Source organism: Salvelinus alpinus, chromosome 15 (genome assembly GCF_045679555.1).
Source record: "Salvelinus alpinus chromosome 15, SLU_Salpinus.1, whole genome shotgun sequence".
Taxonomy (NCBI): Eukaryota; Metazoa; Chordata; class Actinopteri; order Salmoniformes; family Salmonidae; genus Salvelinus; species Salvelinus alpinus.
In genome coordinates, this window is record NC_092100.1 from 23,550,665 (window position 1) to 23,570,898 (window position 20,234).

A 20,234-nucleotide genomic window follows, 5' to 3' on the forward strand; every position below is an offset into this window, starting at 1 on the left:
CAACAGACATTACATGTGCATCACATTCCCAGGAAGCAATTACTAGGCTACAGATGTGGGATATTTATGTGCACCACCTTGATTACACCCAGACTGATTGATATGCCCTTGTGATAAACATCAATATTTCTCCCTGCCTGGGAAACACAGCATATACTGTTCATAGGCCTGCAGAAATCTTAAGTCTTACAACAGTTGAAAGACTAGCAGACTACTAATGCATCTTGCTAAAGCGCTGATTTACACCTACTGCCATTTTATCAAACTATCTTTTGTGAAATATGAAAGGAAAATGTATTTTATTCTTACTTTTTTTCCCTTTACTGCAAATACCATATTTAACAGTGCATTAGTAAGATTTAAAATTGGCACATAACAGGCCTTCATACCCATTTCCACCCTTGACAGAAGTTCCTCTGCCTTGGAAAGTCTCTTTTGGTTATCATACAAACTGTTCCTCCTCCTTCATAATGGCTAGACAATTCCCTTGGCTTCAACGTTAATGTGTTTCAGTGATCAATTTGGCATTTAATCTTAATCCAAGGAGAGGAATAGTAAACAAAGGAAATAAGCTAGTCATGAACAAAGAAAAAAGGCATGAAAAATGACATACATATACACAAAAAACAATGGATACAAACAAAATAATAAACACCGGACAAATAAACCTTTTCACCACAGCAATCCAAATGACATTCCTTAGGAAAAAACAGTACTTAACCATCTGTCTTTAGTCCTATGGGTTGGGGATGGAAGCATCTGCGTAGAAATGTAAGACACAGAAATATAGGATAAACAAACCACTGTTGCGATACTTTGGCCCTTGGCCTAATGACCAAGAGGTGCATTTCTTGGCCCTTCGTAAGAGGTTAAGGCCTGAATAAAACCACAGCAGGTCTGGAGCAATTTATACATACAGTAGTTGAAAAAAATATATGAAATTGGCTGGAGTACCATTAAGACAGAAAAGTTACACAATACTACAGCAAAGGCTGGTGCAAAATTGGCAATCTGTTAACTCACAAGTTATTAATCCTGTTCCAATAAAGAAATTAGAAAAACAAACACTCAACTGTCACTTTCAAACCCCTGAATCAGAATACATTCCATTGATGAGATAGTCCACCTGGGTGTAGTCTTTTGTCCTGTAGCTCTCATAGGCCTGTGTGAGGAAGAGGACAACCGTAACCAGGAAGAAGACGAGGCCAAACAACAGGACAGCCAATAGGGTACTTGTGTCCACCAACTGGTGTGTCAGAGGCCCCCCGGCAACAACGTCTATAATGGCTCTGTTGGTATCTCCGTCAAGCCTTTTTGTGCTGACCTCAACAGTGAAGGTCGAAGGGACTATGGCGTTTCTGGAGGTAGCTTGAGAGCTGGGAACCTCCGGACTGGTTGGTGATGGATTCTTCTCCTCAACTGTAGATGAGTCTATGGTGGTAGGGGTGGTTATGTTTGGAAAAGTTAGTGGTATTGTTGTGGTGGTGGTGGTAGTTGGTTGTGTTGTGGTGGTGGTGGTAGTTGGTTGTGTTGTGGTGGTGGTGGTAGTTGGTTGTGTTGTGGTGGTGGTGGTAGTTGGTTGTGTTGTGGTGGTGGTGGTAGTTGGTTGTGTTGTGGTGGTAGTTGGTTGTGTTGTGGTGGTGGTGGTGGTAGTTGGTTGTGTTGTGGTGGTGGTGGTGGTAGTTGGTTGTGTTGTGGTGGTGGTGGTAGTTGGTTGTGTTGTGGTGGTGGTGGTAGTTGGTTGTGTTGTGGTGGTGGTGGTAGTTGGTTGTGTTGTGGTGGTGGTGGTAGTTGGTTGTGTTGTGGTGGTGGTGGTAGTTGGTTGTGTGGTGGTGGTGGTGTTGGTAGTTAACAGCATTGCTGTTATTGGTACTACAGTGGTGATAGTAGTGGTATTTGTTGTTGATAATGCTGTTGTCGTCATCTGTGGATTGGCTGGTGGAGAGGTCAGGGCTGAGGGAGTCGTTGTAGTTCTAGGTTCCTGCTTTACTGAAGTGGTTGTCTCTGAGGTTTGGACTGTTGACTTAAGGGGTATGTCAGGTACTGTAGTTCCTCTGGAGGCATTGCTAACAGTCTTACTGGGAATGAAGGTGCCATTCTTAGCGGCTGGCATGGGTGCTGCAGTCATGGTAGTAAATGCAGTGGAGATGGGGGCCTGCCCATTATCCTCACAAAAATGCAAGGTAGAGTCAGTCTCATTGAGGGCAGAGGTGTCTGTAATTTGATTGGCATTATTGCTGGCTGTCAATTCAGGAGCAGTGAGGTTTTGATAGATTTCTGATGAAGTTTTGGAACTTGAAGACCCAGTGGTAGGTCCAGCTTCACACTTAAGACCACTGATGTTTTTATCTGGGGGAGAAAAACTGATTTTAAAGTCTGACAAATGTAAATGCATTACATGATAAGTATTACAATCACAACATAGATTGTTAATTTACAAACCAAAAGATAACATTACTAGATTTATCAATTACACTGAACAAAAATAACACACAACAATTTCTAAGATTTTACAGAGTTACAGTTCATAAAAGGAAATCAGTCAATTGAAATAAATTAATTTAGGCCATAATCTATGGATTTCACATGACTGGGAATAGAGATATGCATCTGTTGGTCAGAGACCTTAAAAATGGCAGGGGCATGGATAAAAAAAAAGTCAGCATCTGGTGTGACCACCATTTGCCTCATGGGCATAGAGTTGATCAGGCTGTTGATTGTGGCCTGTGGAATGTTATCCCACTCCTCTTCAATGGCTGTGTTAAGTTGCTGGATATTGGCGTGAACTGGAACACTGTCGTACACGTCGATCTAGAACATCACAAACATGCTCAATGGGTGACATGTCTGGTGAGTATGCAGGCCATGGAAGAACTGGGACATTTTCAGTTTCCAGGAATTGTGTACAGTTCATTGCAACATGGGGCCGTGCACTATCATGCTGAAACATGAGGTTATGGCGGCAGATGAATGGCACAACAATGGGCCTCAGTATCTCATTCACGGTATCTCTGTGCATACAAATTGCCATCACTAAAATGCAGAAAAATAAATCAGAAAAACGCGTGCCTGGTACAGTTGAAACCGGGATTCATCCGTGAAGAGCACACTTCTCCAGCATGCCAGTGGCCATCGAATGGGAGCATTTGCCCACTGAAGTCAGTTACGATTCCGAACTGCAATCAGGTCAAGACCCTGGTGAGGATGACGAGCACGCAGATGAGCTTACCCGATACGGTTTTTGACAGTTAGTGCAGAAATTCTTTGGTTGTGCAAACCCAGTTTCATCAGTTGTCTGGGTGGCTGGTTTCAGACGATCCCGCAGGTGAAGAATCCGGATGTGGAGGTCCTGGGCTGGCTTGGTTACACTTGGTCTGTGGTTGTGAGGCCGGTTGGACATACTGCCAAAATCTCAAACGATTTATGGTAGAGAAATTAACATTCAGTTCTCTGGCAACAGCTCTGGTAGACATTCCTGCAGTCAGCATGCCAATTGCACACTCCCTCAAAACTTGAGACATCTGTGGCAGTGTGTTGTGTGACAAAACTGCACATTTTAGAGTGGCCTTTTATTGTCCCCAGCACAAGGTGCACCTGTGTAATGATCATGCCGTTTAATCAGCTTCTTGATATGCCATACCTGTCAGGTTGATGGATTATCTTGGTAAAGGAGAAATGCTCACTAACAGGGATGAAACAAATTTGTGCACAAAATGAGAGAATGCTTTTAGTGCATATGGAACATTTCTGGGATCTTTAATTTCAGCTCATGAATCCAGCACTTTACATGTTGCATTTGTATTTTTGTTCAGTGTAATATTTATATTGATGGTAATAAGAAGTTATATTCTGAACATTTCTAACAATGAGTACACATGCACTTTCATATTTAAACATTCTCCACCAAATGTGTTTAAATATTGCAGCATTTGTATACCTTGTATCCTTATCAGGTCATCGACGGCGATATTATTGCAGTTGGTGCCATTGGGACACTTCAAGAAAAAGCAGGTGCAGTTCTCTTTCCAAAAGACAAAACGATCACAGGTCGTATACAGTAAGCCTGTGGAATGAACACAACAAATGAAAAGAAATTCTTGCATGCAGTCAAAATCTTATATTAAACCACCACCAAATAAGTAATTGCTCAAAATAAATTGTACCCCTTCATGCTTCATTGTGAGCAAGATTCCTGGCACCATGACATTCTGTTTGTCTCAAATGAATTCAGTAAATTTTCCTGGCATGTATCAAATCAATTCAGGCTGAAGAACAGCATGAACCAAAAGCATTTGTTATGCAGGCGACATCAATATGCGACCTCATCACCTTTGGGCTCCAGAGTGGCGCAGCGGTCTAAGGCACTGCATATCAGTGCTAGAGGCGTCACTACAGACACCCTGGTTCTTTTCCAGGCTGTATCACAACCGGCTGTGATTGGGAGTCCCATAGGGCGGCACAATTGGCCCAGCGTCGTCCGGGTTTGGCCGGTGTAGGCCGTCATTGTAAATAAGAATTTGTTCTTAACTGACTTGCCTAGTTAAATAAAAGGTTACATTATTATATTTTTTTTAATACAAAAAAATAGCTGGTCAACAACTTATCCAAACATTTTCCATCCTTATAAAAAAAAGTTAATCAGCCCTGGGAATTTCTTACATTTTCACCACAGTACTATGGTTGGTTTTACTCTATTTTTTTTGTGACTCTTATTTTATTTCATTCCTCTGTCAGTGCTTTTTCAGGAGACCTGGGATCCATTACAGAAACAGATGAGAAAAACAGGCCTGTTTTACACCTCCTTTGATCCCTGCCAAACTTTGTGTGTGACTGAAGAGGTAGCTCCAGTACACCTCAGCCTCAACATCCGGCAGTGCCCGCCTGGTGTCTCTTCTCCCACTTCAGAGCAGACCTACTGATGAGGACAACAGGTGGGGTGAATCTTCAGACCAGAGGCAGACTTGGGCCTGGACCGAAGGAGAGGAGCTAGCCCCGTTAGGGAGTCAGTGTGAGAGATAGCAGAGCTAGTTGTGTGACCTCAAGTCACTCTCCTCCCCTGCCTTATTTTAGAGCTGCTGCTAGGCACTGAGGCATCAAAAGTCCTTTGTGGTTAAAAACTTCAGGTGAAATGGCCTAGAGAGCCATTCCTGGTCAGTGATGGCAAACTAATTGGAAGGCCAGACACTTTGTGTTTTAAATTATTCTGCAGCTGTTCCAAATGGGACGGGAAAAGAGTGGAGGGTTGGGGAAAGCAAGGTCAGTGGGTTTGAAAATCAAAGTTGCAGAGGGCCCCTCACTCCCCTCCCTCTTCAATTACTAGGGGTCACCCTATGCTAGGGGCTTGACGTGTACCAAACATACAGGTCTCTAAGCTGGAATGCTGAATGATTATGTATTTATAGCGCTTTGTCATACCACACATTACATGCTTCCAGATGGTAATACCAACCTTGTTTTCATACCCTACTACTCTCAACCCACATTGCATCGTATGCCTCTCAGAAAAGCTGTCGCTTGTTTAGAGTGGATCATGTGGTGGAACTGGAAGAGGGCTGGGCTATTTACAACTAACTCCTCCCAAGAAGATAAAAACTGCCTGGGGTATATGCATGTACTTGCTGCATGCATCCGACCACTCAGGTGGTGCACCTTGTGCGGCAAAAGTATTGTAAGATTTAATTAAAGAACATGTCATGACAAAGACTCACCAAAGCAGGGCCAGGCTCATAAACACAGCAAGGCCTAAGCATCCCTTTCATCTTAAATCTGAAACACATGGCTTCTTTGAAATTATGTCCTTTAGCAGAGATGTGATTTGAGAAAAAAAATAGAAAAAAGAAACACATGGCTTTGCTTTTAACAAAGACGATATTCCACAGACTATTCCCATATCAGTCGTGTTCCTACTTCATCCAAGAGGTAAACGTTAAGAAGTAGGGAGGTAGAGTTGCGGCCAAATACATTGGCACCCTGCACTTTTATTAAACAATTCCCTATTTCTTCAAGAATAAGTTTTTTTTTTTTTAAATTGATTTTCAACATTGCAGAACAAATGTTATTTTAGTAACCTTAAGTGTAAATTGAGAAAATAAAGGCAAATGGCATGGACAAAATTACTGGCACAAATGTATTATAATCCCTAATAATCCTAATAAGCCTATCACAATAAACACTACCACAGTGACCATGTTATTTTTGCGAAGACTATTTGATTCTGAGTTCCGACAGAAATAGTTTTCACATTCTAACTTTGTAAGACGCATACTTTCAGTTTTTCCTGAATTTATGCCTTGATCACACCGACAGTGTCATTTTGGTACATCAGAAGTACATTCACATTTATTTCCAATGGGCCGCTGCGTTTGTGTTGCAGAGGCAGTTGCAGTACTTTCTGCGTTGTGCGTACGTCGGATATATCGAAAGTATGCATCAAACTGTATATGCATACGGCTTGACAGAATTGGTTGTATAAGGTGAATGTTTAACTTTAGTTGTACACATATCCAAATGATGCTGCGTACCATTTTGCGCAATGACGCTGTGTTTTTTTTACAACTGCAACTTGGCCAAGATAAAGCAAAGCGACACAAATAACAGAGTTACACATGGAATAAACAAACATTGTCAATAATTACAGTAGAAAAAGTCTATATACAATGTGTGCAGATGAGGTAGGATAAGGGAGGTAAGGCCATAGGGGCGAAATAATTACAATATAGCAATTAAACACTGGAGTGACAGATGTGCAGAAGATGAATGTGCAAGTAGAGATACTGGGGTGCAAAAGTGCAAAATAAATAAATAAATAACAGTATGGGGATGAGGTAGTTGGATGGGCTATTTACAGATGGGCTATGTACAGGAGCAGTGATCTGTGAGCTGCTCTGACAGCTGGTGCTTAAAGTTAGTGAGAGAGATATGAGTCTCCAGCTTCAGTGATTTTTGCAGTTCGTTCCAGTCATTGGCAGCAGAGAACTGTAAGGAAAGGCAGCCAAAGGAGAAATTGGCTTTGGGGGTGACCAGTAAAATATACCTGCTGGAGCGTGTCATACGGGAGGGTGCTGCTATGGTGACCAGTGAGCTGAGATAAGGCGGGGCTTTACCTAGCAAAGACTTGTAGATGACCTGGAACCAGTGGGTTTGGCGATGAATATGAAGCGAGGGCCAGCCAGCAAGAGCATACAGGTCGCAGTGGTAGGTAGTATATGAGGCTTTGGTGACAAAACGGATGGCACTGTGATAGACTGCATCCAATTTGCTGAGTAGAGTGTTGGAGGCTATTTTGTAAATGTCATTGCCAAAGTCAAGGATCGGTAGGATAGTCAGTTTTACGAGGGTATGTTTGGCAGCATGAGTGAAGGTTGCTTTGTTGTGAAATAGGGTTTGGATTGGAGATGCTTAATGTGAGTCTGGAATTAGAGTTTACAGTCTAACCAGACACCTATGTATTTGTAGTCGTCCACATATTCTAAGTCAGAGTAGTGATGCTGGACGGGCGGGCAGGTGCGAGCAGCGATCGGTTGAAGAGCATTTATTTAGTTTTGCTAGCATTGAAGAGCAGCTGGAGGCCACGGAAGGAGTTGTATGGCATTGAAGCTAGTCTGGAGGTTAGTTAACACAGTGTCCAAAGAAAGGCCAGAAGTATACAGAATGGTGTCGTCTGCGTAGAGGTGGTTTAGAGAATCACAAGCAGCAAGAGCGACATCATTGATGTATACAGAGAAGAGTCGGCCCTAGAATTGAACCCTGTGGCACCCCCATAGAGACTGCCAGACGTAAGCGAGGCAGTCATTTGAGAAACCAAGGCTGTTGAGTCTGCCGATGAGGATGTGGTGATTGACAGAGTCGAAAGCCTTGGCCAGGTCAATGAATACGGCTGCACAGTTTTGTTTCTTATCGATGGCGGTTATGATATCGTTTAGGACCTTGAGCATGGCTGAGGTGCACCCATGACCAGCTCGGAAACCAGATTGCATAGTGGAGAAGGTACGGTGGGATTCGAAATGGTCAGTAATCTGTTTGTTCACTTGGCTTTCAAAGACCTTAGAAAGGCAGGGTAGGATAGATATAGGTCTGTAGCAGTTTGGGTCTAGAGTGTCTCCCCCTTTTAAGAGGGGGATGACCGCGGCAGCTTTCCAATCTTTGGGAATCTCAGACGATACGAAAGAGAGGTTGGACAGGCTAGTAATGGGGGCTGCAACAATTTCGGCGGATAATTTTAGAAAGAGATGGTCCAGCTCTTTCAGAACATCAGCTATCTGGATTTGGGTGAAGGAGTAATGGGGGAGGCTTGGGCAAGTTGCTGTGGGGGGTGCAGGGCTGTTGACCGGGTTAGGGGTAGCCAGGTGGAAAGCATGGCCAGCCGTAGAAAAGTGCTTATTGACATTCTCAATTATCGTGGATTTATCGGTGGTGACAGTGTTTCCTAGCCTCAATGCAGTGGGCAGCTGGGAGGAGGTGCTCTTATTCTCCATGGACATTAGTGTCCCAGAACTTTTGGGAGTTTGTGCTACAGGAGGCAAATTTCTGTTTTAAAAAGCAAGCCTTTGCTTTCCTAACTGCCTGTGTAGATTGGTTCCTAACGTCCCTGAAAAGTTGCATATCGCGGGGGCTATTCGATGCTAACGCAGTACGCCACAGGATGTTTTTGTGCTGGTCAAGGGCAGTCAGGTCTGGAATGAACCAAGGGCTATATCTGTTCCCGGTTCTCCATTTTTCAATATGGACCTGATGGTGAGGAAAGCACTTTTAAAGAATAACCAGGCATCCTCTACTGATGAAATGAGGTCAATATCCTTCCAGGATACCCGGGCCAGGTCGATTAGAAAGGCCTGCTCGCTGAAGTGTTTTAGGGAGCGTTTGACAGTGATGGGGGGTGGTCGTTTGACCGCAGACCCATTACGGATGCAGGCAATGATCGCTGAGATCCTGGTTGAAGACAGCAGAGGTGTATTTAGGGGGCAGGTTGGTTAATATGATATCCGTAAACACGGGCACCCTCATAGATTTGGGGGTTGTACCTGGTGGGTGCATTGATAATTTGTGTGAGATTGAGGGTATCTAGTTTAGATTGTAGGATGGCCAGAGTGTTAAGCATGTCCCAGTTTAGGTCACCTAACAGCACGAGCTCTGAAGATAGATGGGGGGCAATCAATTCACATATGGTGTCCAGGGCACAGCTTTGGGCAAAAGGTGGTCTACAGCAAGCGGCAACAGTGAGAGACTTGTTTCTGGAAAGGTGGATTTTTAAAAGTAGAAGCTCAAATTATTTGGGCACAGACATGGATAGTAAGAGAGAACTCTGCAGGCCATTTCTGCAGTAGCTTGCAACTCCGGCCCCTTTGGCAGTTCTATCTTGTCAGAAAATTTTATAGTTAGGGATGGAAATTTCAGGGTTTTTGGTGGTCTTCCTAAACCAGGAGTCAGACACGGCTAGGACATCCGGGTTGGCAGAGTGTGCTAAAGCAGTGAATAAAACAAACTTACGGAGGAGGCTTCTAATTTTAACATGCATGAAACCAAGGCTTTTACGGTTACAGAAGTCAACAAATGAGAGTGCTTGGGGAATGGGAGTGGAGCTAGGCACTGCAGGGCCTGGATTAACCTCTACATCACCAGAGGAACAGAGGAGGAGTAGGATAAGAGTATGGCTAAAGGCTATAAGAACTGGTCGTCTAGTACGTTCAGAACAGAGTAAAAGGAGCAGGTTTCTGGGCACGGTAGAATAGATTCAAGGTATAATGTACAGACAAAGGTATGGTAGGATGTGAATACAGTGGAGGTAAACCTATGCATTGAGTGACGATGAGATATTGTCTCTAGAAACATCCTTTAAACCAAGTGAGGTCACCGCATGTGTGGGAGGTGGAACTAAAGGGTTAGCTAAGGCGTATTGAGCAGGGCTAGAGGCTCTACAGTGAAATAAGGCAATAATCACTAACCAAAACAGCAATGGACAAGGCATATTGACATTAGGTAGAGGCATGCGTAGCCGACTTGACTCGCACATATTGCCTCGATCACACCTGCAGTGTCATCGCGCCAAATGTACTGTAGCATCATCTGGATATGTGTGCAACAAAAAAGTTGAACATTTACCTTCTGCTACTATTTCTGTCAAGTTGTCCATGCATTTAATTTGATGCATACGTTCGATAAACCCAACGTACGCACCACACAGAACGCACTGAAACGCAATGCTGGAAGGCAAACGCACCGTTCCACTGGAACTTAATGTACTTCCAGTGTTTTATAATTTTTTATTTAACTAGGCAAGTCAGTTAAGAACTAATTCATATTTACAATGACGGCCTACACCGGCCAAACCCGGACGACGCTGGGCCAATTGTGCGCCGCCCTATGGGACTCCCAATCACGGCCGGTTGTGATATACCCTGAATGTACCAAAATGCAATCTTGCACACTTTTCGGTTTTTACTTTGAATACATTTATCAACATCTTTTGTTTCCCCCTCGCTTAACTTTTTTACCCCAGACACTTTATCTGGATATGGTTCTACAGGATCACCACCAGCCGAAAAAGCTAAGTAGTAACATTAACACTATGCCATCGAATTGCAGTCGCTGTACTCATAATATACAGGAGAACTATTGCCTTATGGTGAGGATAGCCGTGTTGCAAGCACAGCTTCAGATGCAATCGTTAGGCAAGGGTAATTTCAGTGTAGGAAAGGATGAAACAGCATCTGTGCCACCAGTAAGTACAGATAGTAGTATAAATCCCCCCGCACAGTCCCCGCAGCCGGACAATTTTCTCAAGACTTCTGGAAAGAAATGCTGTCGGCATGCTCAACCGGTGTCGCTCATTCAGCCGACAGAAACTTTTAACCGGTTCTCCCCACTAAGCCTTCTCAGGTCTCTCCTCCACCCGTTACAGGGTCTGAGCCGCCGAAGCCTCCCACCATTAGCTCAGACAAATTGAAAACCCTAGTCATTGGTGACTCCATTACCTGCAATATTAGACGTAAAAACGAATCATCCAGCGATCATACACTGTTTACCAGTGGGCGGGGCTACCGACGTACAGGCTAATCTGAAAATGGTGCTGGCTAAGGCTAAAACTGGCGAGCGTAGAGACTATAGGGATATTAATATCCACGTTGGCACTAACGATGTTAGGATGAAACAGTCATAGGTCACCAAGCACAATATAGCTTCAGCGTGTAAATCAGCTAGAAAGATGTGTCGCATCAAGTAATTGTCTCTGGCCCCCTCCCAGTAAGGGGGAGTGATGAGCTCTACAGCAGAGTCTCACAACTCAATCGCTGGTTGAAATCTTTTTTACTTCCCCCCCCCAAAAGATAAGAATTTGTAGATAATTGTCCCTCTTTCTGGGACTCACCTACAAACAGGAGCAAGCCTGGCCTGCTGAGGAGTGACGGACTCCATCCTCTCTGGAGGGGTGCTCTCATCTATGAACATACTTTAGAGACAGGGCTCTAACTCCCCTAGCTCCCCAATGAGATAGCCAGCCTGCCAGCTTAGTGGAGCCAGCCACTAGCAGTCAGCTCAGCTATCCCCATTGAGACAGTGTCTGAGCAAAACATGGCGGTGTTCGCTTTAGCAATCTCACTGGACTAAAAACCTCCTCCATTCCTGTCATTATTGAAAGAGATTGTGATATTTCACATCTCAAAATAGGGTTACTTAATGTTAGATCCCTCACTTCCAAGGCAGTTATAGTCAATTAACTAATCACTGAAACATGGCTCAAGCCTGATGAATTTACTGTGTTAAATGAGATCTCTCCTCCTGGTTACACTAGTGACCATATCCCCCACACATCCCGCAAAGGCGGAGGTGTTGCTAACATTTATGACAGCAAATTTAAATTTACAAAAAAAATAAAAAATGAACGTGTTTCTCTTTTGAGCTTCTAGTCATGAAATCTATGCAGCCGACTCAATCACTTTTTTTTCAGACCTTGTAGTTATGGCAGGTAGTATTCACATTTTTGGTGACTTTAATATTCACATGGAAAAGTCCACAGACCCACTCCAAAAAGCTTTCGGAGTCATCATCGACTCAGTGGGTTTTGTCCAACATGTCTCCGGACCTACTCATTGCCACAGTCATACCCTGGATCTAGTTTTGTCCCGTGGAATAAATATTATGGATCTAAATGTTTTTCCTCATAATCCTAGATTATCAGACCACCATTTTATTACATTTGCAATCACAACAAATAATCTGCTCTGACCCCAACCAAGGATCATCAAAAGCTGTGCTATAAATTAATTGGACAACCCAAAGATTCCTAGACGCCCTTCCAGACTCCCTCCACCTACCCAGTGACGTCGGAGTACAAAAATCGGTTAACCACCTAATTGAGGATCTTAATTTAACCTTGCGTAATACCCTAGATGCAAACAAAAAAACACGTCACAAGAAACTAGCTCCCTGGCATACAGAAAATAACCGAGCCCTGAAGCAAGCTTCCAGAAAATTGGAACGGAAATGGTGCTCCACCAAACTGGAGGTCTTCTGACTAGCTTGGAAAGACAGTACTATGCAATATCGAAGAGCCCTCACTTCTGCTCGATCATCCTATTTTTCCAACTTAATTGAGGAGAATAAGAACAATCCAACATTTATTTTTGATACTGTCACAAAGCTAACTAAAAAAACATAATTCAACAAGAGAGGTTAGCTTTCATAGCAATGATAAATTCATGAACTTCGATGAAAAGATCATGATTATTAGAAAGCAAATTACGGACTCCACTTTGAATCTGCGTATTTCTCCAAAGCTCAGTTGTCCTGAGTATGCTGTTGTGCAGCAACTTACTGCCTTCCTGAAGACAAATAATGTATACGAAATGATTCAGTCTGTTTTTTTATCATAGCGCTGAGACTGCACTCATGAAGCTGGTAAATTACCTTTTAATGGCATCAGACCAAGGCTCTGCATGGGTCCTCTTGCTCCTAGACTAGAGGTCGACCGATTAATCGGATTGGCCGATTAATTAGGGCCGATTTCAAGTTTTCATAACAAATCGGAAATCAGTATTTTTGGACACGGATTTGGCCAATTTCTTATTTTTTTACACGTTTATTTAACTAGGCAAGTCAGTTAAGAACACATTCTTATTTTCAATGACGGCTTAGGATCGGTGGGTTAACTGCTTTGTTCAGGGGCAGAACGACAGATTTTTACCTTGTCAGCTCGAGGATTCAATCTTGCAACCTTACGGTTAACTAGTCCAACGCTCTAACCACCTGATTACATTGCACTCCACGAGGAGCCTGCCTGTTACGCGAATGCAGTAATTGGCCAAGGTAAGTTGCTACCTAGCATTAAACTTATCTTATTAAAAACAAACAATCATAATCACAAGTTAACTACACATGGTTGATGATATTACTAGTTTATCTAGCGTGTCCTGCGTTGCATATTATCGATGCGGTGGCATTCGCGAAAAAGGACTGTCGTTGCTCCAACGTGTACCTAACCATAAACATCGATGCCTTTCTTAAAATCAATACACAGAAGTATATATTTTTTTAAACCTGCATATTTAGTTAATATTGCCTGCTAACATGAATTTCTTTTAACTAGGAAAAATGGTGTCACTTCTCTTGCAACAGAGTCAGGGTATATGCAGCAGTTTGAGCCGCCTAGCTCATTGCAAACTGTGTGAAGACAATTTTTTCCTAACAGACGGCCAACTTCGCCAAACGAAGTTTAACAAAAGCGCATTTGCGAAAAAAGCACAATCGTTGCACGACTGTACCTACCCATAAACATCAATGCCTTTCTTAAAATCAATATACAGAAGTATATATTTTTAAACCTGCATATTTAGCTAAAAGAAATCCAGGTTAGCAGGCAATATTAACCAGGTGAAATTGTGTCACTTCTCTTGCGTTCATTGCACGCAGAGTTAGGGTATATGCAACAGTTTGGGCCGCCTGGCTCGTTGCGAACTAATTTGCCCGAATTTTACGTAATTATGAAATAACATTGAAGGTTGTGCAATGTAACAGGAATATTTAGACTTATGGATGCCACCCGTTAGATAAAATACGGAACAGTTCCGTATTTCACTGAAAGAATAAACGTTTTGTTTTCGAGATGATAGGTCATTAATTTGGTCGAATCCGGAAACTAAGGCTCGTATTTCTGTGTGTTATTATGTTATAATTAAGTCTATGATTTGATAGAGCAGTCTGACTGAGCGATGGTAGGCACCAGCAGGCTCGTAAGCATTCATTCAAACAGCACTTTTGTGCGTTTTGCCAGCCGCTCTTAGCAATGCTTCAAGCATTGCGCTGTTTATAACTTAAAGCCTGTCAACTCCCGAGATTAGGCTGGTGTAACCGATGTGAAATGGCTAGCTAGTTAGCGGGGTGCGCGCTAATAGCGTTTCAAACCTCACTCGCTCTGAGACTTGGAGTAGTTGTTCCCCTTGCGCTGCAAGGGCCGCGGCTTTTGTGGAGCGATGAGTAACGCTGCTTCGAGGGTGGCTGTTGTCGATGTGTTCCTGGTTCGAGCCCAGGTAGGAGCGAGGAGAGGGACGGAAGCTATACTGTTACACTGGCAATACTAAAGTACCTACAAGAACATCCAATAGTCAAAGGTATATGAAATACAGATGGTATAGAGAAATAGTCTTATAATAACTACAACCTAAACCTTCTTACCTGGGAATATTGAAGACTCATGTTAAAAGGAACCGCCAGCTTTCATACAGTGGGGCAAAAAAGTATTTAGTCAGCCACCAATTGTGCAAGTTCTCCCACTTAAAAAGATGAGAGAGGCCTGTAATTTTCATCATAGGTACACTTCAACTATGACAGACAAAATGAGACAAAGAAATTCCAGAAAATCACATTGTAGGATTTTTAATGAATTTATTTGCAAATTCGGGGGGAAAATAAGTATTTGGTCACCTACAAACAAGCAAGATTTCTGGCTCTCACAGACCTGCAACAACTTCTTTAAGAGGCTCCTCTGTCCTCCACTCGTTACCTGTCTTAATGGCACCTGTTTGAACTTGTTATCAGTATAAAAGACACCTGTCCACAACATCAAACAGTCACACTCCAAACTCCACTATGGCCAAGACCAAAGAGCTGTCAAAGGACACCAGAAACATAATTGTAGACCTGCACCAGGCTGGGAAGACTGCATCTGCAATAGGTAAGCAGCTTGGTTTGAAGAAATCAACTCTGGGAGCAATTATTAGGAAATGGAAGACATACAAGACCACTGATAATCTCCCTCGATCTGGGGCTCCATGCAAGATCACACCCCGTGGGGTCAAAATGATCACAAGAACGGTGAGCAAAAATCCCAGAACCACACGGGGGGACCTAGTGAATGACCTGGAGAGAGCTGGGACCAAAGTTACAAAGCCTACCATCCGTAACACACTACGCCGCCAGGGACTCAAATCCTGCAGTGCCAGACGTGTCCCCTTGCTTAAGCCAGTACATGTCCAGGCCCGTCTGAAGTTTGCTAGGGAGCATTTGGATGATCCAGAAGAAGATTGGGAGAATGTCATATGGTCAGATGAAACCAAAATAGAATCTTTTGGTAAAAACTCAACTCGTCGTGTTTGGAGGACAAAGAATGCTGAGTTGCATCCAAAGAACACCATACCTACTGTGAAGCATGGGGGTGGAAACGTCATGCTTTGGGGCTGTTTTTCTGCAAAGGGACCAGGACGACTGATCCGTGTAAAGGAAAGAACGAATGGGGCCATGTATCGTGAGATTTTGAGTGAAAACCTCCTTCCATCAGCAAGGGCATTGAAGATGAAACGTGGCTGGGTCTTTCAGCATGACAATGATTCCAAACACACCGCCCGGGCAACGAAGGAGTGGCTTCGTAAGAAGCATTTCAAGGTCCTGGAGTGGCCTAGCCAGTCTCCAGATCTCAACCCCATAGAAAATCTTTGGAGGGAGTTGAAAGTCCGTGTTGCCCAGCAACAGCCCCAAAACATCACTGCTCTAGAGGAGATCTGCATGGAGGAATGGGCCAAAATACCAGCAACAGTGTGTGAAAACCTTGTGAAGACTTACAGAAAACATTTGACCTCTGTCATTGCCAACAAAGGGTATATAACAAAGTAGTGAGATAAACTTTTGTTATTGACCAAATACTTATTTTCCACCATAATTTGCAAATAAATTCATTAAAAATCCTACAATGTGATTTTCTGGATTTTTTTTCCTCATCTTGTCTGTCATAGTTGAAGTGTACCTATGATGAAAATTACAGGCCTCATCTTTTTAAGTGGGAGAACTTGCACAATTGGTGGCTGACTAAATACTTTTTTGCCCCACTGTATGTTCTCATGTTCTGAGCAAGGAACTTAAACATTAGCTTTTTTTTTTTTTTTTTTTACATGGCACATATTGCACTTCTACTTTCTTCTCCAACACTTTGTTTTTGCATTATTTAAACCAAATTGAACATGTTTCATTATTTGAGGCTAAATTGATTTTATTGATGTATTATATTAAGTTAAAATAAGTGTTCATTCAGTATTGTTGTAATTGTTATCATTAAATAAATAAATCAAAATCGGCCGATTAATCGGTATCGGCTTTTTTTGGTTCTCCAATAATCGGTATCGGCGTTGAAAAATCATAATCGGTCGACCTCTATCCTAGACCTTAGTGCTGCTTTTGACACCATCGATCACCACATTCTTTTGGAGAGATTAGAAACCCTAATTGGTCTACACGGACAAGTTCTTGCCTGGTTACGATCTTATCTATCGGAAAGATATCAGTTTGTCTCTGCGGATTGTTTGCCCTCTGACAAGTTTCACTGTTCCTCAAGGTTCCGTTTTAGGACTATTGTTTTCACTATATATTCTACCTCTTGGGGATGTCATTCGAAAACACAATATCAACTTTCACTGCTATGTGGACGACACAAAGCTGTACATTTCGATAAAACATGGTGAAGCCCCAAAATTGCCTACCCTGGAAGCCTGTGTTTCATACATAAGGAAGTGGATGGCGGAAAATGTTTTACTTTTCAACTTGGACAAAACAGAGATGCTAGTTCTAGGTTCCAAGAAACAACGTGATCTGTCAGATCTGAAAATGAATCTTGATGCTTGTACAGTTGTCTAAAATAAAACTGAAGGACCTCGGCGTTACACTGGACCCTGATCTCTCTCTTGACGAACAAATCAAGAATATTTCAAAAACAGCTTTTTTCCATCTTCGTAACCTTGCAAAAATGACAGTTTAAAATCTAAAATAAAACTGAAGGACCTCGGCGTTACACTGGACCCTGATCTCTCTCTTGACGAACAAATCAAGAATATTTCAAAAACAGCTTTTTCCATCTTCGTAACCTTGCAAAAATGACAGTTTAAAATCAAATTATTAGTGCGCATGTAAACATTACCATTGATGGCTACAAAAATTAATTTGTTGGCAGTTCTTAGCCAAAGGCTATGCAACCAAGTACTAGCTCCGGGGTGCCAATAATATTTTCCATGCCATTTGTCGTTATTTTCTAAATTACATTTGTAAACTTATGTTTACAAATATAAAATTGGTTGCGCAATGCTGAAAATCCAACAAGGTATGGTGAACAATGTATTTAACAATTTTTTGGGGGTCTATTTTAAAATAAATGGGGAATCATTTATGAAAACTGCTTATCTTCTACATGAGCTTTTAGACACCTTATGAGCGACTACCATTTCCACAAGAAGTGGTACGACAACATATCAAAAATTACTTCATTAACTTCTGTGAACAGGGTGTATGTAGGCTACATTGCACAACAAGCTATTTTATACGTTTACAGTCAAATCATTTGTTTATTGAGTTTTATGTGCATTTTCAGTGGGACAACCCACTGCAATATGGCAGTAACACCTGATTTATAGAGGGACTCAAACTTACATGCTTCCAAGCATTGGGTTTGATTTGTCATTTTATGTCTGGCTATAACGCAGTACTCGCTGATAACATGGGATGACAGACAAGGCAGCAAAAAGAGCCCCAGGACCAGGAGAAGATGCAGGGTCATGGTGAAATGGTGGCACACACACTGGGCAGGGAGACGGAGGTGGTGGACAGGAGTCACAATGAAGGCAGGGGACACACCACCATCACAGCTCTAACATCTACAGGACACAGACATGGAAAACGGTATTATTTAAGGTGTTTGCGGTTGTCATCAGCCCATACAAATTCATATAGGCCTACTTTACTTTTTTTTTTACTTGCATTTCATTGTATTTTTTCAATAGAGCAGCAGTTGGAATATATTATAACCATGTAAATTCCAGTTTATTCAAGACACATTTGTATAAAAATATTGTCAATTTTTACATCTGTAGAGCAAAATAAAACGTAGTCGATGTTTTGCTGTAGGCGTGTGCCCTGAGTAACGGGACCTGAGCAGTTTAGAGTCCAAGTTTGACTCATGAGCACCATCTAGCAGGATTGCACTGAAACTGCAAGATGGGCTTGCGTAATTTATTAATCTCGTGTAATGAGTAACTAAAATCTCACGCAATTGGTTTCCGTAGTATGTCCAAGATATTATAATTGTATGGACTATTACACAAATTATACATGAGGTTACAGTTCTAAGATCTAGCTAGCCTGAAGACCAGAGTTAAGCTTGCAGCCAGGCACAAAAGTTGATATTGTACAGGGCAATACCAACTATTGTTAACCTGTACCTGAAGGCCAGAATAGTTATGTTGAGGCACTATAATTGTGATACAATAAATATCACACGTATACAGGTCAGATATTCAACTGAGTAGGCCTCAAAGCAGCTTTTGAATTCCAGTCCTGTTCATTCTTTCTGGACACTCACTGTTTGTAATCAATGCTCAAGTTAACAAAAGGCAAACTCAAGGACACTTTTTCATAACTCCTGTTGGGTCTACCCTAAATAAAATCAGCATTGAGCTGAGCAAATTGTCACAGTTCACTACTGTACATGTATGCCAACGTGGATATAATGTGATGGGTTTAACAATGGATTTGCTCCATTTCACTCCCCAACTGGACAAACGACCAGTTTACAGAGTATGGGTATGAAAAACACCAGAGCATTTGGGCTAGTTATTTATTACAAACGTTTAACCCATTGTGCATTCATTTCGCACTAAGGTTAACCATATACCGTCGCAGGTGCTTGTCAATACAGCTAAACCTGCATTACTTTTTCCTAAACATACAAGCATCTGTCTTCAGACCTCTCCCTTGCTGAGTTTACTCAACTCCACGAGATAGATATCTTAATTTTTTTAACACAGGGATCTGAACTAGAACTAACCACTCCCTAGCCCAGTAATTTGGCTAGCCGCTAACTAATAGCCAACACTGCGTTGCAATGCAGGTTCATCACACTAACGTTAGTTTGTTAACGTTAGCTAGCTAGTTACTTTTTTAGCCAATTGGACAGCTAACTAACAGTTAGTTTTTGACTTCGCTAGTTACTACCACATCCACCACAGCACAGGTCCAAGCAAGTTGTTAGTAGTACCAAACAGAGACTGTAGAGAAATAACCCCATATCTCTGGAAGCAAATGACACTCAACAGTCAATACCCACTTCAATATTATTTGGTAGTAGCTAGGTAGGGGAGCCAGCTAACTAGCTAGCCAGCTAACTAGCTAGCCGCCTAGCTGGATAGCTAGCTAACGTTAGTTGAACACCAAATGCAACTCACCCAGGCAGGAGGCGAACAATACACACCTTCAGTCAATTCAGGTCTCTGTTCTTGTAGCTAGAAAACACCATAGCAGTTGAAAGTCTATAGACAAACCAAAGAGGTGTCATCTCATGTCAACCAACATCAGAAAAACATCCCACTTTCCAACACAGGTGTAGCTAACTGAAGTAGCTAACTGGCTAAGCTAACAACTACTTAAGGGTCATCATAACTAGTTACCACAATCACAAAGTCAGAAGGCCCGCCTACTCGACCAATCATATAAGGGAGTGTGATGACGCGTATGCCGGTTTACGGTTCGTAGTAAACAACCAATCAGATGACGAGGTGTGATGACGCGTATGCCAACCGGGTTGCAGGGACATGCGAGAGACGTATTTATTTGATCTATTGATTCGTCAATGATTTGATTATTTATTAGATATAGAAAAAAAGGTTAAATATATATACACTGCTCAAAATAATAAAGGGAACACTTAAACAACACAATGTAACTCCAAGTCAATCACACTTCTGTGAAATCAAACTGTCCACTTAGGAAGC

The 20,234-nt window shown here is 42.3% G+C and overlaps 1 protein-coding gene across 2 annotated transcripts; it reads right to left on the reverse strand.

Moving 5' to 3' along the window:
• Window positions 1-282: 282 nt before the first annotated feature.
• On the reverse strand, window positions 283-19,934 carry LOC139539755 (uncharacterized). 2 transcript variants are annotated; one of them, XM_071343019.1, is made up of 4 exons: window positions 19,715-19,934; window positions 17,899-18,122; window positions 3,938-4,063; window positions 283-2,349 (listed from the first exon to the last, which is right to left on the reverse strand). In XM_071343019.1, the coding sequence occupies exons 2-4, from the start codon at window positions 18,023-18,025 to the stop codon at window positions 1,082-1,084; spliced, it is 1,521 nt and encodes a 506-aa protein (XP_071199120.1). In that variant the 5' UTR covers window positions 18,026-18,122; window positions 19,715-19,934; the 3' UTR covers window positions 283-1,081. The 2 variants fall into 2 exon arrangements, with proteins under 2 accessions (XP_071199120.1, XP_071199119.1); XM_071343018.1 differs by having other exon boundaries at window positions 19,689-19,933.
• Between the last annotated feature and the right edge of the window lie 300 nt (window positions 19,935-20,234).

What these genes read in the sequence shown, in the direction of transcription:
- LOC139539755 (XM_071343019.1), bottom strand. Translation starts at nt 18,025, where the DNA reads ATGACCCTGCATCTTCTCCTGGTCCTGGGGCTCTTTTTGCTGCCTTGT. An exon ending in AACCCAATGCTTGGAAGCAT is followed by an intron (nt 4,064 to 17,898) that starts GTAAGTTTGAGT and finishes TTCATTCCACAG; the next exon opens with GCTTACTGTATACGACCTGT. An exon ending in TGACCTGATAAGGATACAAG is followed by an intron (nt 2,350 to 3,937) that starts GTATACAAATGC and finishes TTTCTCCCCCAG; the next exon opens with ATAAAAACATCAGTGGTCTT.